Source organism: Erinaceus europaeus, chromosome 3 (assembly GCF_950295315.1).
Source record: "Erinaceus europaeus chromosome 3, mEriEur2.1, whole genome shotgun sequence".
Lineage (NCBI taxonomy): Eukaryota > Metazoa > Chordata > Mammalia > Eulipotyphla > Erinaceidae > Erinaceus > Erinaceus europaeus.
Genome location: NC_080164.1, coordinates 130,591,485 through 130,611,368, shown reverse-complemented (window position 1 = coordinate 130,611,368; position 19,884 = coordinate 130,591,485). Strand labels below are relative to the sequence as shown.

The 19,884-nt window shown below is 42.6% G+C and overlaps 1 protein-coding gene across 3 annotated transcripts in view; it reads left to right on the top strand.

Annotated features, from left to right (window-relative positions):
* Nucleotides 1–1,809, top strand: part of RASGEF1B (RasGEF domain family member 1B) — a 200,574-nt gene extending 198,765 nt beyond the window's left edge. For all 3 annotated transcript variants that reach the window (XM_060187928.1, XM_007518498.3, XM_060187929.1), the window contains exon 14: nucleotides 415–1,809. In XM_060187928.1, coding sequence (XP_060043911.1) covers nucleotides 415–439 — 25 coding nt within the window. In that variant the 3' untranslated portion in view covers nucleotides 440–1,809. The remainder of the gene's footprint in view (nucleotides 1–414) is intronic.
* Nucleotides 1,810–19,884: the final 18,075 nt, after the last annotated feature.

The window sequence follows — 19,884 nt, the reverse complement described above, 5'->3', positions numbered from 1 at the left end:
CATTTCCTCATTTTGCATGGAACTTGAAGGAATTGTGTTAAGTGAAATAAGCTAGAAAGAGAAGGATGAATATGGAATGATCCCACTTATAGACAGGAGTTGAGAAACAAGAACAGTAAGGGGAAACACAATACAGAACTTGGACCAGGTTTGGTGTATTGTACCAAAGTAAAGGACTCTGGGGAGTGGGGGAAGGGCGGTTTTTCAGAACACTGAGAAGTATTACATATTTACCAATTACTGTACTTACTGTAAAGCATTAATCCAATAATAATAATAATGTAGAAAATTGACTCTACATTATGAAACAAGCAAAACCATTAGAAAGATGAAACCAGAATTAGGTAAGTCATTTGGATCCTGACTGGAATCATCTGCCACATTCTTGTTTACATTGTCTTCTTGCTCCTTTAGGTCGAGCCTCCTAGGCAGAGTGTAACCAATGGGGTGCTGATCTTTGCTGTCACTGCTGCTGCCACCACCGGATAGGATCTCAGGACTGTGGAGAGGCCACCATTATTTTCTGGCATCTACAGAAAATCATGAAGTCCCTTCAAGTAGACTCACTTAAGAGCAGAAGGGGAACTGACTTCTCCCAGCTGACAGAATGACTTGGATTTTGTGAGCCTAAAATCATCACTAAAGACATTTGAGAAAGAATCCTCTGAAGATCCCAGCTCTGCGCATGATTCATCTCCTGGAATTTCCATGTGAATCACAGCTCTGCACCTGGATGGAGCTTTCTTTTGTGTGTCTCTGTGTGTTGTGTGTCTCATTTGGTTGAACATTTGCTGCTAATGGGACTTGTCCAGCTGATGGCTGGCTCCGAGGAAGCCCATGTTTCTCTGTTAACTTAAATGAAGAAGAGAGAGGAGGGGAGGGGAAGAAAACTCTCCATTTAGATACCCAGAATTGCCTCCATCCATCTTGCCGAGAGAGACCAGACTGGCTGATGGCTGATTTGAACTTTGCTTCCCTCTGTGTGTGCTGCATTATCGTGAATTCCTCTTCTCCTCTTCCTACAAGGTTTTGAGTTGGCTGCTGGTTAGCAAACTCCTTTTTACCCACATAAGTTATTTAATATAACAATGAAGCTCAGCACTGTGGTAGGAAAATAGCCACTAGGAAAAAAAGAAGAAGACCCAGAGTTTGTTGTTGGATTGTTTGATATTCTAGAAGAACCTTTTGTTTTCTTAGCCCTTCTGAGCTGTTTACAACTGACCACTGTGTTCTACAGATGTATTTTTAGTAAGTTCTTTTTGTTACTTATTTTTTTCATGATGCCTTTTTTTTCCTCTTATAAATATAAATTATTTGACTGTGAAGGTCTTGGAAAAACCCACAGCCTAATTACAATTTTTTTAACAGACTGCTATTTTTCATTCATTACCATTTAGAGTCTGTTGATAACTAAATGGGTGATCAAAGAATAAATTGGAAAAGTTACTGCTCCCACCCTCACTCATCTCTGCAGCAGGGAACAAAACACAAGAAAGAGTTATCTTGCTGTTAACTTTCAAGATCAACCTGTCAAATGTTTCACCTTGTTAAACATCTGAGTCTGTAGCTGCTCTGCAGAAAGGCAATATATTTATATCCTCCAATAGAGAATGTAGAGTAGTACACTGTGCTATTGAAAACAAAATAATGATAATAATAACATATTCAAAACAGATGTATTTGAAAACTTCATGACATGGATTCAAAAAAACAGCATGTGTGTTTGCTGCACGCCATCTCAGCAGACCTGAAATGCCTCCAAGTTGTCCCTTTGCGATCATCAATATAGTTTACACTCTGCGGACATAAGTGGTGGCGTCGTCCTTTTCTTTGATTGTGGGAGCAGGACAGGGAGGTGTGGGAGGGTAATCACCTCTGTAACTCAACTCTGGTGACTGGTGAGAAATGTGTCCATCCTTAAGGAAGAGGCCTTTAGAGAATATTGGTCTGCACCAGTTTCCTTACAATGAATCATAGCAGACATTTAGTAAACATCACTTGATTGCTTGCCAGGTACTTTCTAAGACCTTAGCAGGGCTCATCAGCCCCACTTCTTTAGATGTAGAAGCAGGCAGAAACATAATGATGTAATCTGTCCAAGACCACATAGTGATGAGAAGCAGAAAGAATCAAACTACGCCTTCCAGTATCAGACCTGAAACTTTAAAGCATGCTGCCCAGCCTTCTCTCGGTTCACTGTAATTTGGAAACTTACAAATAGCCTGACAACCTTGTTGATGCAGAGCTGGATGTGGAAATTTGGGTAGGACCACGTGAGGCACCACTAGTTCTGGAACAGCAGGGCACACTACATGTTGCCTCTCCCTGAACTCACTGGCCCTTTAATTGACCAGCTTATAGTAGTTAGGATAACTTCCAACCATCTGCATGAAGGGATGAATGGGGCTTGAGAGTAGGGGATGGGGTTAGCAAACCAGGGACTGCTGGCCCACTCTATTTGGTGTAGCCTACCAGGTAGCTAAGGTTGGGAAAATAAATAATAAAAATCACATGGGAACATTTATAAAATCTGAATTGTGAAGACCAGGGGACCAGGAAGATGTACAGCAGTAGTGCACATGAAAGGTTCTAGGTTCTATTCCCCAGCACCACCAGTAGACAGAGCTGAGTGGTACTCTGGTCAGATGATTCAATATATATTAGTGTCTACAAGTGAAGTCTTAGAGGAACACAATCACGCTGATTTGTTGATGTATTTTCTGCTCACTGATTTCCCCTACATGTGTAGTGGGTAGTTGTCACAGTGGCTAGATGGGCCTGAAAAGGGTCAAACATTTATAACCTTTTTTTTTTGAATAAATATTTTTTTTAATTAAAAAGAAAATAAAGACTCCACTAGAAAAGCAACTATCAGAATTACAGATGTCTCAGAAGGAGAGGAGAAAAAGAGAGAAAGAAGGGAACAGAAAACAAATTCAGAGACTTAATAGCAGAAAACTTTCCAGGAAGCATAGAGAACACTCAGATCCCTAAACCCAAATAGGCATATACCAAGGCACAGCATGATGCCTTTTTTTTTTTTTCCTTTTGTTCTCAGAAGTATTTTTGCTATTCATGATTTTCTGTGGTTCCGTACTTGTAAACATTTATAACCTTTTACAGAAAGTTTGCTGACTCTTGATATAAGTGGTCACTTTGCAAGCTACCATGAGTTTGCAAAAAGTTCTAAGATCTCTGTTATGGCATCAGTACATATTGAACAACAACAGCAACAAAAAGCTTTATTTTTAGTTGTCCCTCGGGCTTCATTGCTCCAAGATGACTTTGTCAGATAGGATAAGCGAGGCAGAGTGAGACAAGAAAAGAGTCTATAGCACCGACACTTCCTCCAGTGCATCGGGGGCCAGGTTCACACCTGGGTCTTGTGTACAACAAACCAGGTGCATTGTCCAGCTGAGTTATCTTGCCAACCCCAAAAATGTGTTTCTAGGACCATTGCATGCTCTTTTCAGGGTTACCATTCTCATGTATAGCCTCCTGTTTTGATCAGGGAAGTCAGGTTTGTTAACCTGTGCACCACCTTCCCTGTGCGAGTCCCTGACTTTCTTCCAGTCTGTGAGTGTGTGGGTTTGGATGCCCCCACAGGCTCAGACATGCACTGGTAAATGATGTGGCTGGCTGGCAGGCAGCCTGTATAAATAGAGGTAAACAGTGGCAGACACAATCAGTCATGGATTTCAATTCAGGGTGAGCTGTGCCCAGACACGCTGTGGGAGCCTTCCAGAGCAGCAGGCTCAGAGATGGACCTGGAGGGAACTTCTTAATGAGCCAGGGTTTGATCGGACAAGAAAAGTGTGCCTCTCACTGCTTGAACTGTCTCTCACTTCTGAGGACACAGCCCACGTGCCCAGAGTGGTCTGTCTCTCATGGAACACTGGAAACAGACCCCCTTGTCTTTTCGCTGAGCTGCATTGCTGCGACTTTAGCTGGCAGCTTCCTTTCCTTCCAACTCCTGGACTTTTCTTCTGCCAACTATAACTTCTTCCTGAGCTTTCTTTGCCTGCTTCCCTAATGCTTCCAAGACTTTAAGAAGTCTTAAGAAAGTACAGCACAGGTTGGAAGATAAATTGCTAAACTATATAAAAATGTTGAGCTGGTGATAATTAACATCCTCTCTTCTGGCTGGATGGATTTTGTTTACTTGGTGTTCTGAGTAACATTACAGTGCACAAAGACCCGGGTTCAAGCCCCTGGTCCCCACCTGCAGGGGGAAAGCTTCATGAGTGGTGGAGCAGAGCTGTAGGTGTCTCTCTGTCTCGTTCTCTATCTCCCCCTCCCTTCTCAATTTCTGTCTCTATCCAAAAATAAATAAATAAATAAAATTTTTTTTAAAGTTTGCCCACAAAAGAGTCCAAAATTTTACTCACTGTACTACTCCCTAGGCCAAACCTCTTGCTATTTATTATAATGACATATGTAGAAGTCAGAAACTTAAAGAGAAGATTAGGCTACTTTTCTCTTGGAGCTAAGGCTTCAAAGGAATTTTTTGTGAAAAAAAAAAAAAGGAATTTGTTTGTGGAGTGGAGAGAATAGGATGTGTTTAGAAATCCAGAAGCTACCAACTAAGCATATAGAACTCAGAACTATTCCCATAGTGACACTATTCACTTTTATTCTTTTTTTTTCCTTGCCTCCAGGGCTCAGTGCCTACACTATAAATCCACTGCTCCTGAAGACCATTTTTCTCATTTTGTTGCCCATGCTGTTGCCTTTGTTGTTATTGTTGCCATTCTTCTTCTAGCGTTTGCCCTTCTTCTGTAGCCAGTCAACAGCGTCAGGTTGAGCCTGATGTAAAGTTTTGAGACCTCCTTTGAATCTGGAGAGGTGGCAGTCGTTGACTATGTGGGTCATAGTCTGTCTGTAGCCGCAGGGGCAGTTCGGGTCGTCTCTGGCTCCCCAGCAATGGAACATAGCGGCGCACCGGCCATGGCCTGTTCCATAGCGATTGAGGAGGGCCCAATCATAACGTGCTAGGTCAAAGCCGGGTTGACACTTGCAGGGGTCTGTGATGAGATGTTTGTTCTTTACCTCAGCTGACTGCCAACTCTGTTTCCAAGAGTCTGGAACAGAGAAGTTTAGTGTAGGCGTAGGGGACCAGATTGGGTGACAAGACGTCAAGTGTTGGACAGGGTGGGCGAAGATATCCGCGTATATTAGCAGGTCCGGTCGAGCGTAGACGTGGGAAATGAACTTAGATGATGCCGCATCCCGACGAATATCTGGCGGGGCGATGTTGCTAAGAACTGGCAGCCATGGAACCGGGGTGGAACGGATGGTTCCAGAAATGATCCTCATGGAGGAATATAACTTGGAATCGACCAAGTGGACATGGGGGCTACGGAAGCATACTGGGGCACAGTATCTGCAGTGGAATAGCATAATGCCAGAGAGGATGATCGTAGTGTGGAAGCGCTCGCGCCCCATGAGGAGCTGGCCAGTCTTGCAATGATGTTATTCCTCGCGCCCACCTTTGCTGCAGTTTTTATGAGATGTTCGTGAAATGACAGGGTGCGATCGAGAGTAACGCCAAGATAGACTGGCTGGGCTTCATGCCGGATTCTCATATTGCCAAGCTGCACATTAAGCTCACGCGAGGCCGAGGCATGGTGTAGATGGAAAACAGATGATACCGTTTTTGCAGTGCTAGGGATTAGTTGCCATTTTTTACAGTAATCAGATATCAGAGACATGTCTTTTGTGAGTGTTGCCATTGTTGTTGTTGGATAGGACAGAGAGAGATGGAGAGAGGAGGGGAAGACAGAGAGGGGGAAAGATAGACACCTGCAGACCTGCTTCACTGCCCGTAAAGTGACCACCCCACACAGGGAGGAGCCGGGGCGGGGGGGTGGCTCAAACCGAGATCCTTCCACCAGTCCTTGTGCTTCGCGCCATGTGCACTTAACCCACTGTGCTACCGCCCGACCCCCCTAGTTATTCTTAAATAATAAATAGATTTAGTGGAAAATGGGGCTAATGCTGGATAATCCAAGTCAATGCTTTTATCTAGTTTGAGTGATCAGATAATTACCTTTTTTTTTTTCCCACAGCATCAAAATCACTGATTTTTCAATACTAACACAAGAGGTGCTGGGATTTGACATTAATGTATACAGAACTTAGAGGTTAGGAATTTATCCCTCTAAACTAGCAAATTACATGGCTTAGATGTAAAAGAGACCACTACTTCACTTTTGCACTTAAGAACAAACTCCTCTTAAATTAGGATGGCTTTTTGTTTTATCAGTTAATGCAATAAGGAAAATTTCATGCAGCCTTCAGATCTAAATCTCCCTCTGCAAGCCCAGTTCCCTGCTCTGTTTCTCTAAGATTTACTCTAATAAGAAAGAAACATCTAAACAGAAATAATCATATTCTGTACAATATGAGGTGACAGTCTTGGAATATTGTTATCTGTTAACATGTTAAGTTCAAAGTTGAACGTAGTTCACATTTTAGAAACTCTTAAGTAATGAATTGTAACTCATAATTAAGGAATTAAAAAGAAAGTAACTGGGGAGTCAGCGGTAGCACAGCAGGTTAATCGCAGGTGGCGCAAAGTGCAAGGACCTGCATAAGGATCCCGGTTCTAGCCCCTGGCTCCCCACCTGCTGGGGCGTCGCTTCACAAGCCCGGTTCTAGCCCCTGGCTCCCCACCTGCTGGGGCGTCGCTTCACAAGCGGGAAGCAGGTCTGCAGGTGTCTATCTTTCTCTCCCCCTCTGTCTTCCCCTCCTCTCTCCGTTTCTCTCTGTCCTATCCAACAATGATGATGCCAATAATAATAATAACTACAACAATAAAACAACAAGGACAACAAAAGGGAATAAATAAATATTTTTTTAAAAAGTAACTGATATTTCTTAGGCTAAAAAAAGAAAAGTTTATACTCTGCTGATTCTGAACGAGTAGGTTTTCCACCATGAAAACAAGTTTACTTTCTTTTCCTCCTACCACCTACACTACTGGGGAAAAAAAGAAAAAGAAAGTTAGCATGAAATCATCTTTCACCTGGTGAATCATTGTGGGAAAGTAGGTTCACAGAATGTGTTGTCAACTTGGTGGAGACAGAGCAGCTGGAAGACCATGGGCAGTGTGATTAGGAGCCTGTGAAAGTGCAGGCTGACTGGGCAAGGAGCTACTGCAAGCTCAGGAATTAGCTGCTGAATGTACAAGCAAGTCAATTAGCAGCCTTGTTACTAGAGATTTGAAGGGTTTTATTATTGTTTGGTTAAACATATCTCATAAACATATCTCCCCACACCCCCACCACCCCCAAGCCCCAGCCCTAGTCAGTAGTTATATGTGAATGCTGGGTGTGGACTGGTCCAGCCCTAGGACCCCCTGTGTAGTTTGTAAATTCATACAGATTTCAGTGATATCTATCCTCTCCCATTGGTGGCATGGAGGCCAGCAAAGACAAATCAAAACACTGAGGTTTTACAAATTCTGATTATGAATCAGATCTCTAATACACCCTGTGTTTATCAGCACGGATAATCATGGGAAGAGATTAATCTTTAATTAGTGAATATTATTAAGGAGCTATGGAGTGGCATAACCACAAAAAAGAAACCTGAGTCCAGCCCCTGCAGAGAAGCTTCACAAACAGTGAAACAGTGCTGTGGGTATCTTTCTTTCCCTCTCTATTTCCCCCTTCTCAATTTCTGTCTAAGTTTGAAATTGGGTCATGCATATGACAAAGCAGACACAGTATCAGGTGAGCTATTTTACCTACCAGAGAGTGACACTAACAATCTAACGACTATTCAGGAATAAAGTATCTTTTATTAAACAAAGCATATAGCACTTTTCTCTTTTTGTGGACTTGATATTATATTGACAAAAACAAAAAAGTCTGTTAATTTGTTTTAAAACATCATTTTGTATTTCATACTCAGATTGCTTCAGTAAAGCAACGCTGTGCTAAAGATTATGAATGAAAAGTTTTGATATATTATCTTAAACCAAAGTTCATTTTTAAAATTCAGTGTTTGGTCAGTTTTGTTTACCTGGATAGCGTGTTGCTTTACCATGTATGTAACCCAGGTTTGAACCTGCCCCCCCCCCCCCCAGCACATTGAATGAAGTTTAATTGCTGTGGTCTCTTTCATTCTGTCCCTCTTTACCTCCCTGTGACTATCAGAAAGAGCAAGCAAGCAAACAAATAATGACTGGGGGACCAAGAGATTGCTCCCCCAGTAAAGAGCACATTTTACTATATCTGGGGACTCAGGTTCAAGCTCCCAGCTAGCACATGGGAACACCATGCATGGCACCAGGAGAAGTTTCGTGAAAATGAAAGAGTTCTTAGGTGTCTCTCCTCTCTCTCCCTCTCTGTCTCTGTCTGAAATAAAAAGGGAAAACACCAGAGTCCACTGGGAGCTGTGGAATTGCACAGGTACAAAATCCCGGCACTAGAAACAAACATCAAAACTTAGGTCAAATCTTTTTTAGGGTTAGGAGATATGCTTGGAATCCAGTCAGAGTGTTAGGTGACTGAGAATTAGTGTTAGTGTTAGGTGACTGAGAATTAAGTGATAACTTATTAAGTGATAACCTCTCTGACTCTCTATGACTGAGAATTGTCCTTAGTTATTTGTGAATGCTGGGTGTGGACTGGTCCTCCAGGGACTGACCATCTATGATTGGGGAAACACTTTCTCACTTGCGGGACTGAGAGGTGAATAACAAGACCATCCTGCATCCGTGACTCCAACCTTGTCTTCTTCCTGCCTGTGTGTTGTGTTGCATTATGATTAAAGAGGGAAACGATTAGGGGCTTATTTCTACTTGACAGGAGACAAAGGAGTGACAGAGTCCCAACACCCCCTTCAGTTGCAGACACACAGCAGGAGAGAGTTCTTTATACTAGAAATTATTACCCAGACCTGAAATCAGAAGTCTTTCTACAAAACTAGCTGTGTGATTTCAAAGGTGTCAGAGTGAAAAATACTCAGTTTCTGAATATTAGAAACTAGCTTTGTGGTGCGGGCTTCATCTCTGCCACAGCTCCTGCTGTAATTATGCTTGTTTATGCAGAAAAAATTATCTAGAAACAGCCTGCTCCCACCTGGTGCTCTACAAAAGGGCCACAATTTGGCTTTAGTGCTCAGGATTTAGACACATGGGGAAGAGAGTTTTTTCTGCACCTTGTCAACTTTCATTTCTTAGACTAGGGTGTGGACCTCTTCTATAGGCCGTCAAGCTAGAAAGGAGCTGAGAGTTTTGCATAGAGGTTGGAGGAAGACAGAGAGGGCACGTGGACATCAGGCCCCCAGGAGGATGCCTTCTACCTGAGCTCCAAATGCCTACAGGTCCCGATTCAGGAAGACCACCCTGTTAAATCGATGATCAAAGGAAGCAAAAGACAATCCAGAACTCAGAAGAGGGAGAAAAATGGAGACAACTGTGTTGGTAACAAAGGGTTTGACACCTGGGGGAGTTTAAGAACAGACAGATATAAACAATGTCATCTTAAGTGCTCATTTCAAATTGAGTAAGAAAACAATGAAACTTGGAAATAATCTAATAATTTCTCTTGGGAAATTACCAGCTATTTTCTATTAAAATAGCTAAATTACTCAAATTAGGTAATTTGAAAGGATTATTTTCAATTTGGTAACTGAATGGATTCCACACTCCACATTTTATAAAATTCTGGAAAATAGACAGCACCATTCCTTTTCCACCTATTTTTTGAATTTTTGTAATTTTTGATTATGAAATCATTGTGCATGACTGGGGTGCCTGCCTTCTTAGCTAAGTCAGACATAGATAGGAAATAAGAGTAACCCCAGGGGTCCAAGTGGTATGATAGAGGTTTTCTTTCCTTTGGGTAATTTCTTGCCATACAACCCTGCTATGGTGGTGCTCTCGACAATGGAATAAGGGGGATCCCTTAGTTCTGTTCTTATATATTATTATTATTGTCATTATTACCATTATTACCATTAGCCTCATGGTTACCACTGGGGCTCGGTGCCTGCACTAGGAATCCACTGCTCATAGTGGCCTTTTTTTTTTTTTTCCATTGTTGTTGTTGGATAGGACAGAGAGAAGTTGGGAGAGGAGAAGATAAAGATAGACACCTCCACATCTGCTTTACCGCTTATGAAGTGACCTCCCCCCACACAGGTGGGGAGCCAGGGGCTCAAACTGGTATCCTTGCACCAATCCTTGAGCATTGTACTATATGTGCTTAACCTGGTGCACTACCACCTGGTCCCCTGTCCTTATGTTTTATAAGGAACTGAGGATGCAGGTCTATTACCAAACTGTTCTTACTAAAAAAAAAAAAAAATTTTGGGGGGGGGGGACGGACTTGACTATAACTCATTTAGTAGAGCATGTCTTGCCATGTCCAAGCCCTATGTTTGAGCCCCAACATGGGAAAACATGGACAGCACCAGGGGGAGTTCCATGGATGGTGGAGCAGTGTTTAAGTGTCTCTCCTCTCTCCTACTTCCTCTCTCAGCAATGTCACACATTAGAGAGGCCCCAGAAATAAAATAAAAAGAACTTCTTGTGTACATTGTAAATAGTTCTTTGGTTTTTCTCTTTGAGTTATTTTCCTACGTGCTGTCAATCTATAACAAGTCAGGTTGGATTTGACTCTGCACACAGGCCTGGGTGTGGGCTGTCGGCCCTCTCATCTGCAGACCTCCTCCCTAGTGAAAACTGTTGGTTCTGGTGGAGATTGGTTGTGTTACTGCTAAGATCAGATACCTCTTAGGCATGACTGTTATTGTATCCTAATAATCTGAGGCTTAAGTGCCTAAGGCTTAAGTTGTCTAATTCATAGTATTAAGTATTGACTAAGAGTCATTTCATACTAGCTTTTTGCCTAGTAGGAGTATTCAGACAGTAAATGTAGGTATTGAACGCATCAGGATAGGGTAGGATAGGGTACCTGGAGTACCTTGCGTGTGGCCAGGTTCAAGCCCCTATACTGCATGAGAGGTACTATGGAAACAGAGGATGTTGCTGTGCTGTGGTTTCTTTCCTTTTGCCTCTGGCTCTCTCTGAATGAAAAGTGGCCCCAGAGTGCTAACATTGTGAATGTATGAAGTACAGATTCTACAGAAAGATAATGAACATGTAGGCATGAGGGGAGAGACATGGATGAAAGGATTTGTAAAGCCATTAGATATAAGAGCTTTATAGCTTTTTGCCAAGTGGCTGGTTCGTTTAGCCATCAGACTGGTTGGTGAGTGCCCTGGGATTGGAACTTCCTTTTAATATGATTCCATCACACTAAGCAGATTCCCTACAAGGCAGGCCCACCAACCAGACAGAACGCTACCCAAGTCCCATTTCTCAGCAGTGCGTGGGGTTTTCAGCTATTCTAGAACTTTCCTGTTCACAGGTTCCCTAGTTACCAAGAAAATAAGTGGAGGAATCCCAGTGCCTCTGTTTGGTATGGATGCTGAGATGTGAATCAGATGTGGCAACCCCATATAAGGGGCTCCCCTCTGTAGACATGGTTCTGTACCCCATGCACAGACTTAGGGCTCAGCCTCTCATTGAAGCTACCATTCTCAGATAATCCTCAGGAGATCAGAGAGCTTCTTGTGGTGTATACAATGTTGATGTTGCATAGATATTTGCACACCAGCCTGTCACCAAAGAGGCTGCAATGCAGGCTCAGGTGAGAATTGTTCAAGGGTCAGCAGGCTTAAGGGTCAGGGAGAGCTGGTTCTGCACCAGTGGTGTCCTCTTCCAGATAACGGGAGGGAGGGCCTTAAACTCCTGAGCTGAGAGAGAGACAGGTGTCTCTATATCTCTATCTCCCCCTTCTCTTTTAATTTCTGGCTATCTCTATCCAATAAATAAATAAATAAAATAAAAAATTAAAAAGAGACTTCAGGCCTCTATATTCAGATGTGTCTTACAGAGTCGTAGAGATAGCCCACTGGGCAGAGTATATGCTTTGTTGCCATACACACAACCTAAATTTGAACCCGGAACTAAATGGGATATATTATGGTGTTGAAGGAAGGTTTTTATTTTAGTTTTTCTCTTTTCTCTATATCTCTATCTGAATAAAAAGCCAGCCTGGGAGCAGTCAAATCATGCATGTACAAAGGCTTGAATTCATATAAAAAAGTGTCTCAAGGCAAACCAGGAACAAGAATTATAGTATATCAATACTTCATGACAGCTGACTCTAGTAAGTTTCCCCCAGGTTAATGTGTGGTTACATCAATCCTCTGATCTTTTAAAATATATATAATTTAACTTATTTTGGACAGAGACAAAAAATTGAGAGGACAGTGTGAGATGACATCTGAAACACTGCTTCACCATTTATAAAGCCCCTTCTCCTTTCTACAGATGGGGGTGCAGGGACTTGAACCTCAAGGGTTCTTGAGCTCTGTAACATGTACATTCTACCAGGTGCACTACCTAGCCCCGGTTCTCCAATAGATTTTACCACTCCTTCCTGATTCCAAATGCAGGGTCAAGAACTTCTTGACTTGGAAAATATCACTGAACTGGTCTGAGTGGAAATTTTTGTGTCAGCATTTTTTCATTTGCTGCAGCGCCCTAGGCAGGTGCCTTACCTATTGCCTACCTGTAGTCCTTGCATACAGAGTGAGCTGTCAGAACTCTGGGGCAGCTTCTTGGACACAAAGTGCCAGCAGGGAGAAGGGATGGAGTGGTGGTTGTTGTCCGGTGCTATGACTGACTGGAATATACTGCTCAGGAACCTGATGAAGAAGCCCTGTGGCAAGCTATCCTGGGCCAGACCTGGAGTGTGGTGGGTGTGAGGCACTGAGGAAAGAACTTTGAAGGAGAGAGACATCCTAACTCTTTGGGCCACGGAAACACAGGTGGACTGTTCTTCTGCTGGTCAGCTTGTTCTGTGCCTGTGGTCAGCAGGTTATGGGCTGGTGATAGTGGCCTTGGCTAGAATGTCCAAGATGATGAGACACTTTCCTGATGGTCTCAAACCCACCAGCCCATTGGCCTGAGCTTGTTCAGTTCAACTTCTAAAGATCTCAAGAAGGCAAGTATACCCTCCAAATTTCTGTGATGAGAGGTTTATTTCCCTCCATTGGTCTAAATATACCACCTGCCCATGCCCAGATTGAAGGGGAGAAAAGCATAGACATAGGAAAGGGGAGAACTTCTTGTGAATTTTTAATTTACCAAAAGCTGCATGTGTTATGGAAAGGAGCTTGGATTCATTTCTCTAGTCAAGGGAGAAAAATTATTGGAGACCTCTAAACCATGGAGCCACAAAATCTCCCCCAGAGTGGAGAGAAATGTCATTCTGACTGTTGCCCCAAAATGAGGATTGGCAGAGTGAGACAGATAATGAGATAAGGCAGGTGCAGAAGGAAAGGGATGAAAACTTGAACTTGTCCCAGTGAGGCAACCTTGAGGGTGGAGAGGACACAATTGACTCAGGAATATGCAGTAGGTAGAACAAGTGTGGAAGGTATAATAGGGATGTTGGAAAAGGAAACCCCTTTCAAGTCAGGATTTCTAGTTCCTGTTGAGTTACTGCTTGCCTCTTCCTGTGGTCCTGTTCTAACCTTCACTTTCAAAACCGCTTCCATTTTTCATGCTTATCTGTTCTCCACTGAAGAGCTTGCTTCCACTTTCCTCAGGAAAAATGACAGCAAGAGGGGGCAAACAACGTAGCTTCTATCTTCCTCCCCTCAGCCCCCCACACTTCTTTCCAACTTGTCTCTGTGGACTGTCTTCCACACTCCAAAACCATCACTACTGACCCAAGGCTCGGGCTTCTTCCTGTGGTCTTTATTCCTTGTCCACACTCTCCTTGGATCTTTACAAAGGCATTTTATAAAAGATTATTGTCCTTGTTGCTACGTTTCAGTATTGTGGGAGAACGACTTTTTTTTTTTTAAATTTCTGTAATGGGTACAGAAAAGCTTTAAGCACTTCAAAACAGATTGACATGTTATACAAACAAGGTGACTAACAATGAAGTTTCTCAGTTCCAGGTTTTGATTTTAGAACTGTCTGAAAAGTGTTTACTCTGGGAAGAAATTGAACATCTTATTTTTCTCCTGGACAGCTCTGGTATTTTGCCAGAGACTATAAATTATCAGTGAGGTGCTTCGGCGCCCCAAAGCAATGCAAATACTGGAAAAAGATCAGAGAGTCAAGATAGACATTTCTATGGGAGTGGGAGGGCTTCATTTATGTGGAGACATGAAAGTAGAACTAAGCAGTGACTAATGATAATGATAAGTGTCTACAAACACCAGGCGTGCATGATGTGAATGCCAAGAAGTCATTGCCTCACTCCACACAGAGATACCATCTGAGCAGTAACCTGTAGACAAAAGTAATAGTTATAGCAACCTGTATTACAGTCACAGGAAAAAAAAAAAAAGAGTAAAGATTAAAATGACTTCATGAAGACAACTTCCTTTTCTCTGACAAATCCTGTTTATTTATTCATTTTTTGCTTCAAAAACTTTTAAATCCACAAGGGACTATTAAAAAGCCCATCTCTGCAACTCTCCCCAGTCACAGCTGAGAGGACCAGACTTCTAACTGTCCCATCATTTCCCCAGTGGCATTCTTGAATATTCCCCATTGTTTCTTCCTGACAATATTCATCCAAGAAGTTATTGGTTAACATGCCAAAGCATCTTTATTTTCTTCTTCTCCTTCTCCTTCTCCTTCTCCTTCTCCTTCTCCTTATCCTTCTCCTTCTTCTTCTTCTTCTTCTTCTTTTTGTCATCACTGGGGCTTCACTGTTCCTAGTCATTTTTTTTTCAGATAAAAAGAGAGAAAGGGGAAGACTCTGCAGCACCAAAGCTTCCCTCAGTGCAGTGGGGGCTAGGCTTTAACTTGAATTCAAACATGGCAAAACAGACGAACTAAGCAAGCTGTTTTGCTTACCCCCCCCAAAGCATCTTGATGTATGAATTAACATATCTCAAGGGAAAAAATACCCAGAGTTGACGTGAAATTGCCATCACTGAAGATATCAGCCTAGAGGGACAATGGGGTGGCACTCTAGTCACCAGGACTGGAAAGGTTGTGTCATGGACTCAAGCGCCAGCATACTGTTCAAGTGTCTTCCCCTCCCTTTTGAATTCTTTCTTCTCCTTTGTGATATTCTCCTTTGTGAACACCCCAGTTGTTATCTTCTTCATGATCAGGATAGAAGCTGGCCCATGTCTAGACAGAAGTTCATCAATATCACTGAAGTAAAGGAAGTCACATTTTCACAATTTCCTGGGCACCGAATAACCCCACTGGGAATGCAGTCATGGTGCCAGGCTGTCTGCTGGAAACTTTAAGCCCGAGACATGACCCAGCTTCCACAGCTGCAGATAGATACAGAACTGGGGCCAGGACATAATGTCACAGTGTCAGTGCTGCAGAGTTGTGACCCTGGGGGTGGATGGCTGGTAAAGAGCCAGGGAACTCCATGTGCAGCTGGGAGCTGGCCATACAGGAAAGAACTAGCAGTTCAGAGCTTTATGAAGGAAAAACCCAAGAAAGCTCAGCTAACTGCTAACTGTGGAGGAGTAGGAAATGACTAAGCTTGTTGGACCCATCACAGAGAAAGTATGAGTGTGTGACCATTCCAGGAGAGGCGATCGATCTCAAGACTGATCAGCTTATACCTCCCACAGCTTCTGGAATGGAATGGAACTGGGAACAATGCATAAGATGTTAGACGTCTCAATTTTTGAAGCAGAACTTTCAAAACAGGAAAAAAAAAACAAACTGAAATTGAAGGAGTCTTCATTGCCATCTACTGCCATCTAGTGTTGGAAAGGGGTAGCTCGAAAGTAATCTATTATTTTTCCAAGTTGCAGTCTGGGAACTGTAGCATGTGAAAGCTTTTATTGAATTTGAGAGCCTGTATTTCATCAGGGCATATCACTATGTTGCACCTCCACTCCCACTTTTGTTTTTCTGTTCTATGCTAGTTGCTTCCTGGTTTCTACTTTCAGCTTCATTGCCTGGTTCCTCCCAGCTTTAGTTGATGACAATTGTATTACTGAAGAAATGTTGCCATCTAGTGGACATATGAAAAGGCGAACTGAGGGCAAGCAAGAAATGGTTTAACTTGAGAAGGAATCTGAACCCTTAAAAAAAAAATTTCTGTCTTGTGACCTGAAAGGTGGTTCTGTGAGTGGTACTCTGGGTTTGCATATATATGAGGTTCTGAGTTTCATCCCAGCATCATATATGCCAAGGTGATGCTGTTGTTTTCTCTCTCTCATTAATAAATATTTTAATTGTGCACATGAAAAACACAAAGAATTTATCATAAGAGTAAGTTTACAGGAGTCGGGTGGTAGCTCAGCCGGTTAAGCGCACTTGGCGCAAAGCGCAAGGACCTGCGTAAGGATCCAGGTTCGAGACCCGGGCTCCCCACCTGCAAGGGCGTCGTTTTACAGCTGGTAAAGTAGGTCTTCAGGTGTCTGTCTTTCTCTCCCCCCTGTCTTCCCCTCCTCTCTCCATTTCTCTCTGTCCTGTCTAACAACGACGACATAACAACAAGAACAATAATAACTACAACAATAACAATAAAAAAACAAGGGTGACGAAAAGGAAAACAAATTTTTAAAAGTGGGAAAAAAAGAGTAAGTTTACTATAGCTTTCAGGAATAAAACAGAAGGCTCTTGAAAGCTTTTTGATTGGGAGAGAGGGGGAAATATAAATCAGGGCAGGAAAAGGATCTGTAGTTTCAAATACAAAATCCTGTCTCAAGTGCTCATGACACCTGTAAGAGCTAGGACTCCAAGACAGTTCTCAGAATACTCTAACCAATTAATGAGTGTGTCACGCAATTAGTAAATTATTTATTTATTTATTTAGAAACAGAGAAGGGAGAGAGAGAGAGAGAAAGAAATAGAGAGGAAGGAGACCACAACACCTTCCCATAAAGCTTCCTTCCTTGATTGGGGCTGGGTTGTGCACACGGAAAAGCAGCACACTATCCCAGTGAGCTATTTTGCTAATCCCATACAATAATTTAAAAGCCCCTCTTGAAAGAGTACATGCATTTTCCATTAAAATAGAATACTTTAGAAGTTGTAATTTAGCCCTAAGTAAAATTATGTGAACAGAAATAATCTCTACACATCTGTCTTTTTTTTTTGAGGGGGGCACCTTGTTTCTGAATTGTAGTTTGATCATTTCTGTGTCCCTTTAAGCAAATTAATTTATCACCCTGTTTCCTTATCAGTGAAAATTGATAAAAACAACATGTAGAACAGCTAATTATTTTCCTCTTTTCTTTTAAGAACTTCTTATATATCTTTCTATCCCTATATAAACAACAAAGTGCCTTGTTTGAACACAAATTCACACTGATGCGTGCATAACTCATTGTGATATTTTATAAAATTCAGCACTTCAAGGTGCCAGGTTGTGGCTCACCTGGTTGAGTGCACATGTTTACAATGTGCAAGTACCCAGGTTTGATCCCCTGGTCCCCGCCTGCAGGGGGAATGCTTCACAAGTGGTGAAGCAGGGCTGTGGGTGTCTCTCTGTCTCTCTCCCTCTCTATCACCCCATTCCCTTTCGATTTCTACCTGTCTCTACCCAATAAATAAATAAAGATGATTTTTTTAAAAATTCAACACTTCAAAAAATCTTTATTTTTAGGATCGAACATAACTTTTTAGACCTTGAATCTTTCTCATGCCCTTCTCTGGCAAGTTCTAGTATTTTTAGTTCAGCTTGGTAGAATTCCACTTGAATTGAAGAGTCATTGTACATTAAAGATTTATTCAACTCTGTTCCAATGTGACAGTTCTATCTTCACTGTCCCCAAATTCCCTACATACTCAGGCTTTTGTCCTGTACATGAGGCAGCTCCTGATGCAGGTGAGCCCACAGGACCCACAAAATACAGTCTTCACAGGAAAGAGACCAACGCTGTCTAGATCCTATCAATGGGCACAGAAGCCCTGCTTGTAGCTTGCTTTTCTTCCTGCTTCTACACAGAGGTTAAGGGAAGCAATTGAGATTAAAACTGAGGGCATGCAAAAGAGTTCACTTGCTATCTGTATGACCAAGGTTTGAACTTGACCCTCCCTTTCCCCCCCTTTTGCTTTCTGCCTTGTGTCTCAGGGAAAAAAAAGAGAGAGAGAGAGAGAGAGAGAGAGAGAGAGAAAGAAGCGACTGAAAATATGTCTTATGTGGTATCATAAAATAATAATAATAATAATGTGTAAGAAACAGGGTCTTTGATTTTCTATTTCAGTGGAAACAATTCTGAAGATAGTGATCAGAAACTGGAATGCTAGGAAGTCCCAGTACAACAAAAAATGTCCCATTTTTGCTAATTTCTGCAGTTCCCAGTGACACCTGCCTTCTTCCATAAGTCATTGAGGAGAAACCCAGGTGCCCAAACCTGGGAAATGCTCCTCTCACAGGCATCCAGCAGGGGGAGAGCTTCCTCAGGCTGGGACCACACTAGCTTCAGCCCGGGCCTTCTCACAGATCCTTCTCCCTATCTTTGCTTTGAACAGAAAGCCCAGGCCAAATTCACAAGCTCAAGAAGATAGTGGAAACCAACAAAAAAGAAAAGAAAAGGGGAAAAAAGTGTCTCTCTCTTTCTCTCTCTTTACACATTATAAATTTTTGAATATGATGGTGTTTCCTATGACTATGGTTTTGTGTGCCGTAAACTGAGTATAAAGGATAGCTAAGACCCAATTAGTTTAAGTGGGTGATCTTGACCTCCTGAAATAAATGTAAAGTGTACGTGTGCATGTTTACACGTGGCTTGCTATAGTGACATGGTGACTTGGCTCTTGTGTTTACACTGACAGGCTCAGATTCAGGCCATGCCATAAAGTTGTGGCTATGTGAGCATGTGCACACATGTGTTGTTAAGGTTCGGGGCTCCAGCAGGCCAGGCTAGCTTCGCAGCGGTAGACAGAGACTCGAGGACACACGGCTGGGCAGAGAACACAGTTTAATCTTTATTCACGAGCGGGCAAATCACCACACCATGTGCTTCCCCATCTCTCCCCCCCCCCCCCGTGTTAGGGGGCGGGGTGCGAAACTAACAGGGACTAAAACAAATCTCCCAGAGGTGGGGGGGGGGCGGTGGGGGGGGGTGAGACCAAAACCAATGTGAAGCATACAACACACATGGATGCCCTGCTTGTGGAGGCTGATGCTCCTGACTTGGGAACATAAAAAAGGAATTATCCAATCCACATGTTTGGACAACTCACATCTGATCTAAATGTTTTTCTTGAGCTGTGGAGAGGTCAAACTCAGTGTTAGATAAAGTACATTTGTCAGGAGTGGAAAAGAAGTGACTTCAGGAACACTTCCCTGAGTGGCTCATGAGTGGCAGGAGGTGAAGGCAACCTGTTCTGGCCATGTTGGAATTTGGGGAAATGTTGTTTTCGACGGGTTATGTTGTTTTCTCCGGGCTGGCTTCACGGGCGGGTAACAAACGACCAGGGACTCATAGTTGAGCTGTAGGCAGTATCTCTTTATTCATGCAGGACGCAGCACAATCTAAGCCGAGCTAAGCTAAACTCAAGGTAAAGTACTCTAAAACTCACAATGCTGTCTTTATATATACTTGCCAAGTAGGGTGGAAACAGGATGTGACATAGAGAGGGTGGAGAGAAAAGTGACTGGTAAAAATCAGAGTGTGACAAGGAGGGGGCAGATTAGGCAAGAATCCTATCACTGAACTACAAATGCCCTGGAGGGAGGGTGGAACTTGTTAACAGTAAATAGAATGAAGTGGTTATGTAAATAGAATAGTGTTAAGCAGGGGGGATTTAAACCAAATGAAACAGAAAGGGTCTCATGTATACCAACAGGGAAACAGCTTTTGCAAGCACACTTGAATCTAACACAACAGTGGTGATTAGGTCTCCTCTCC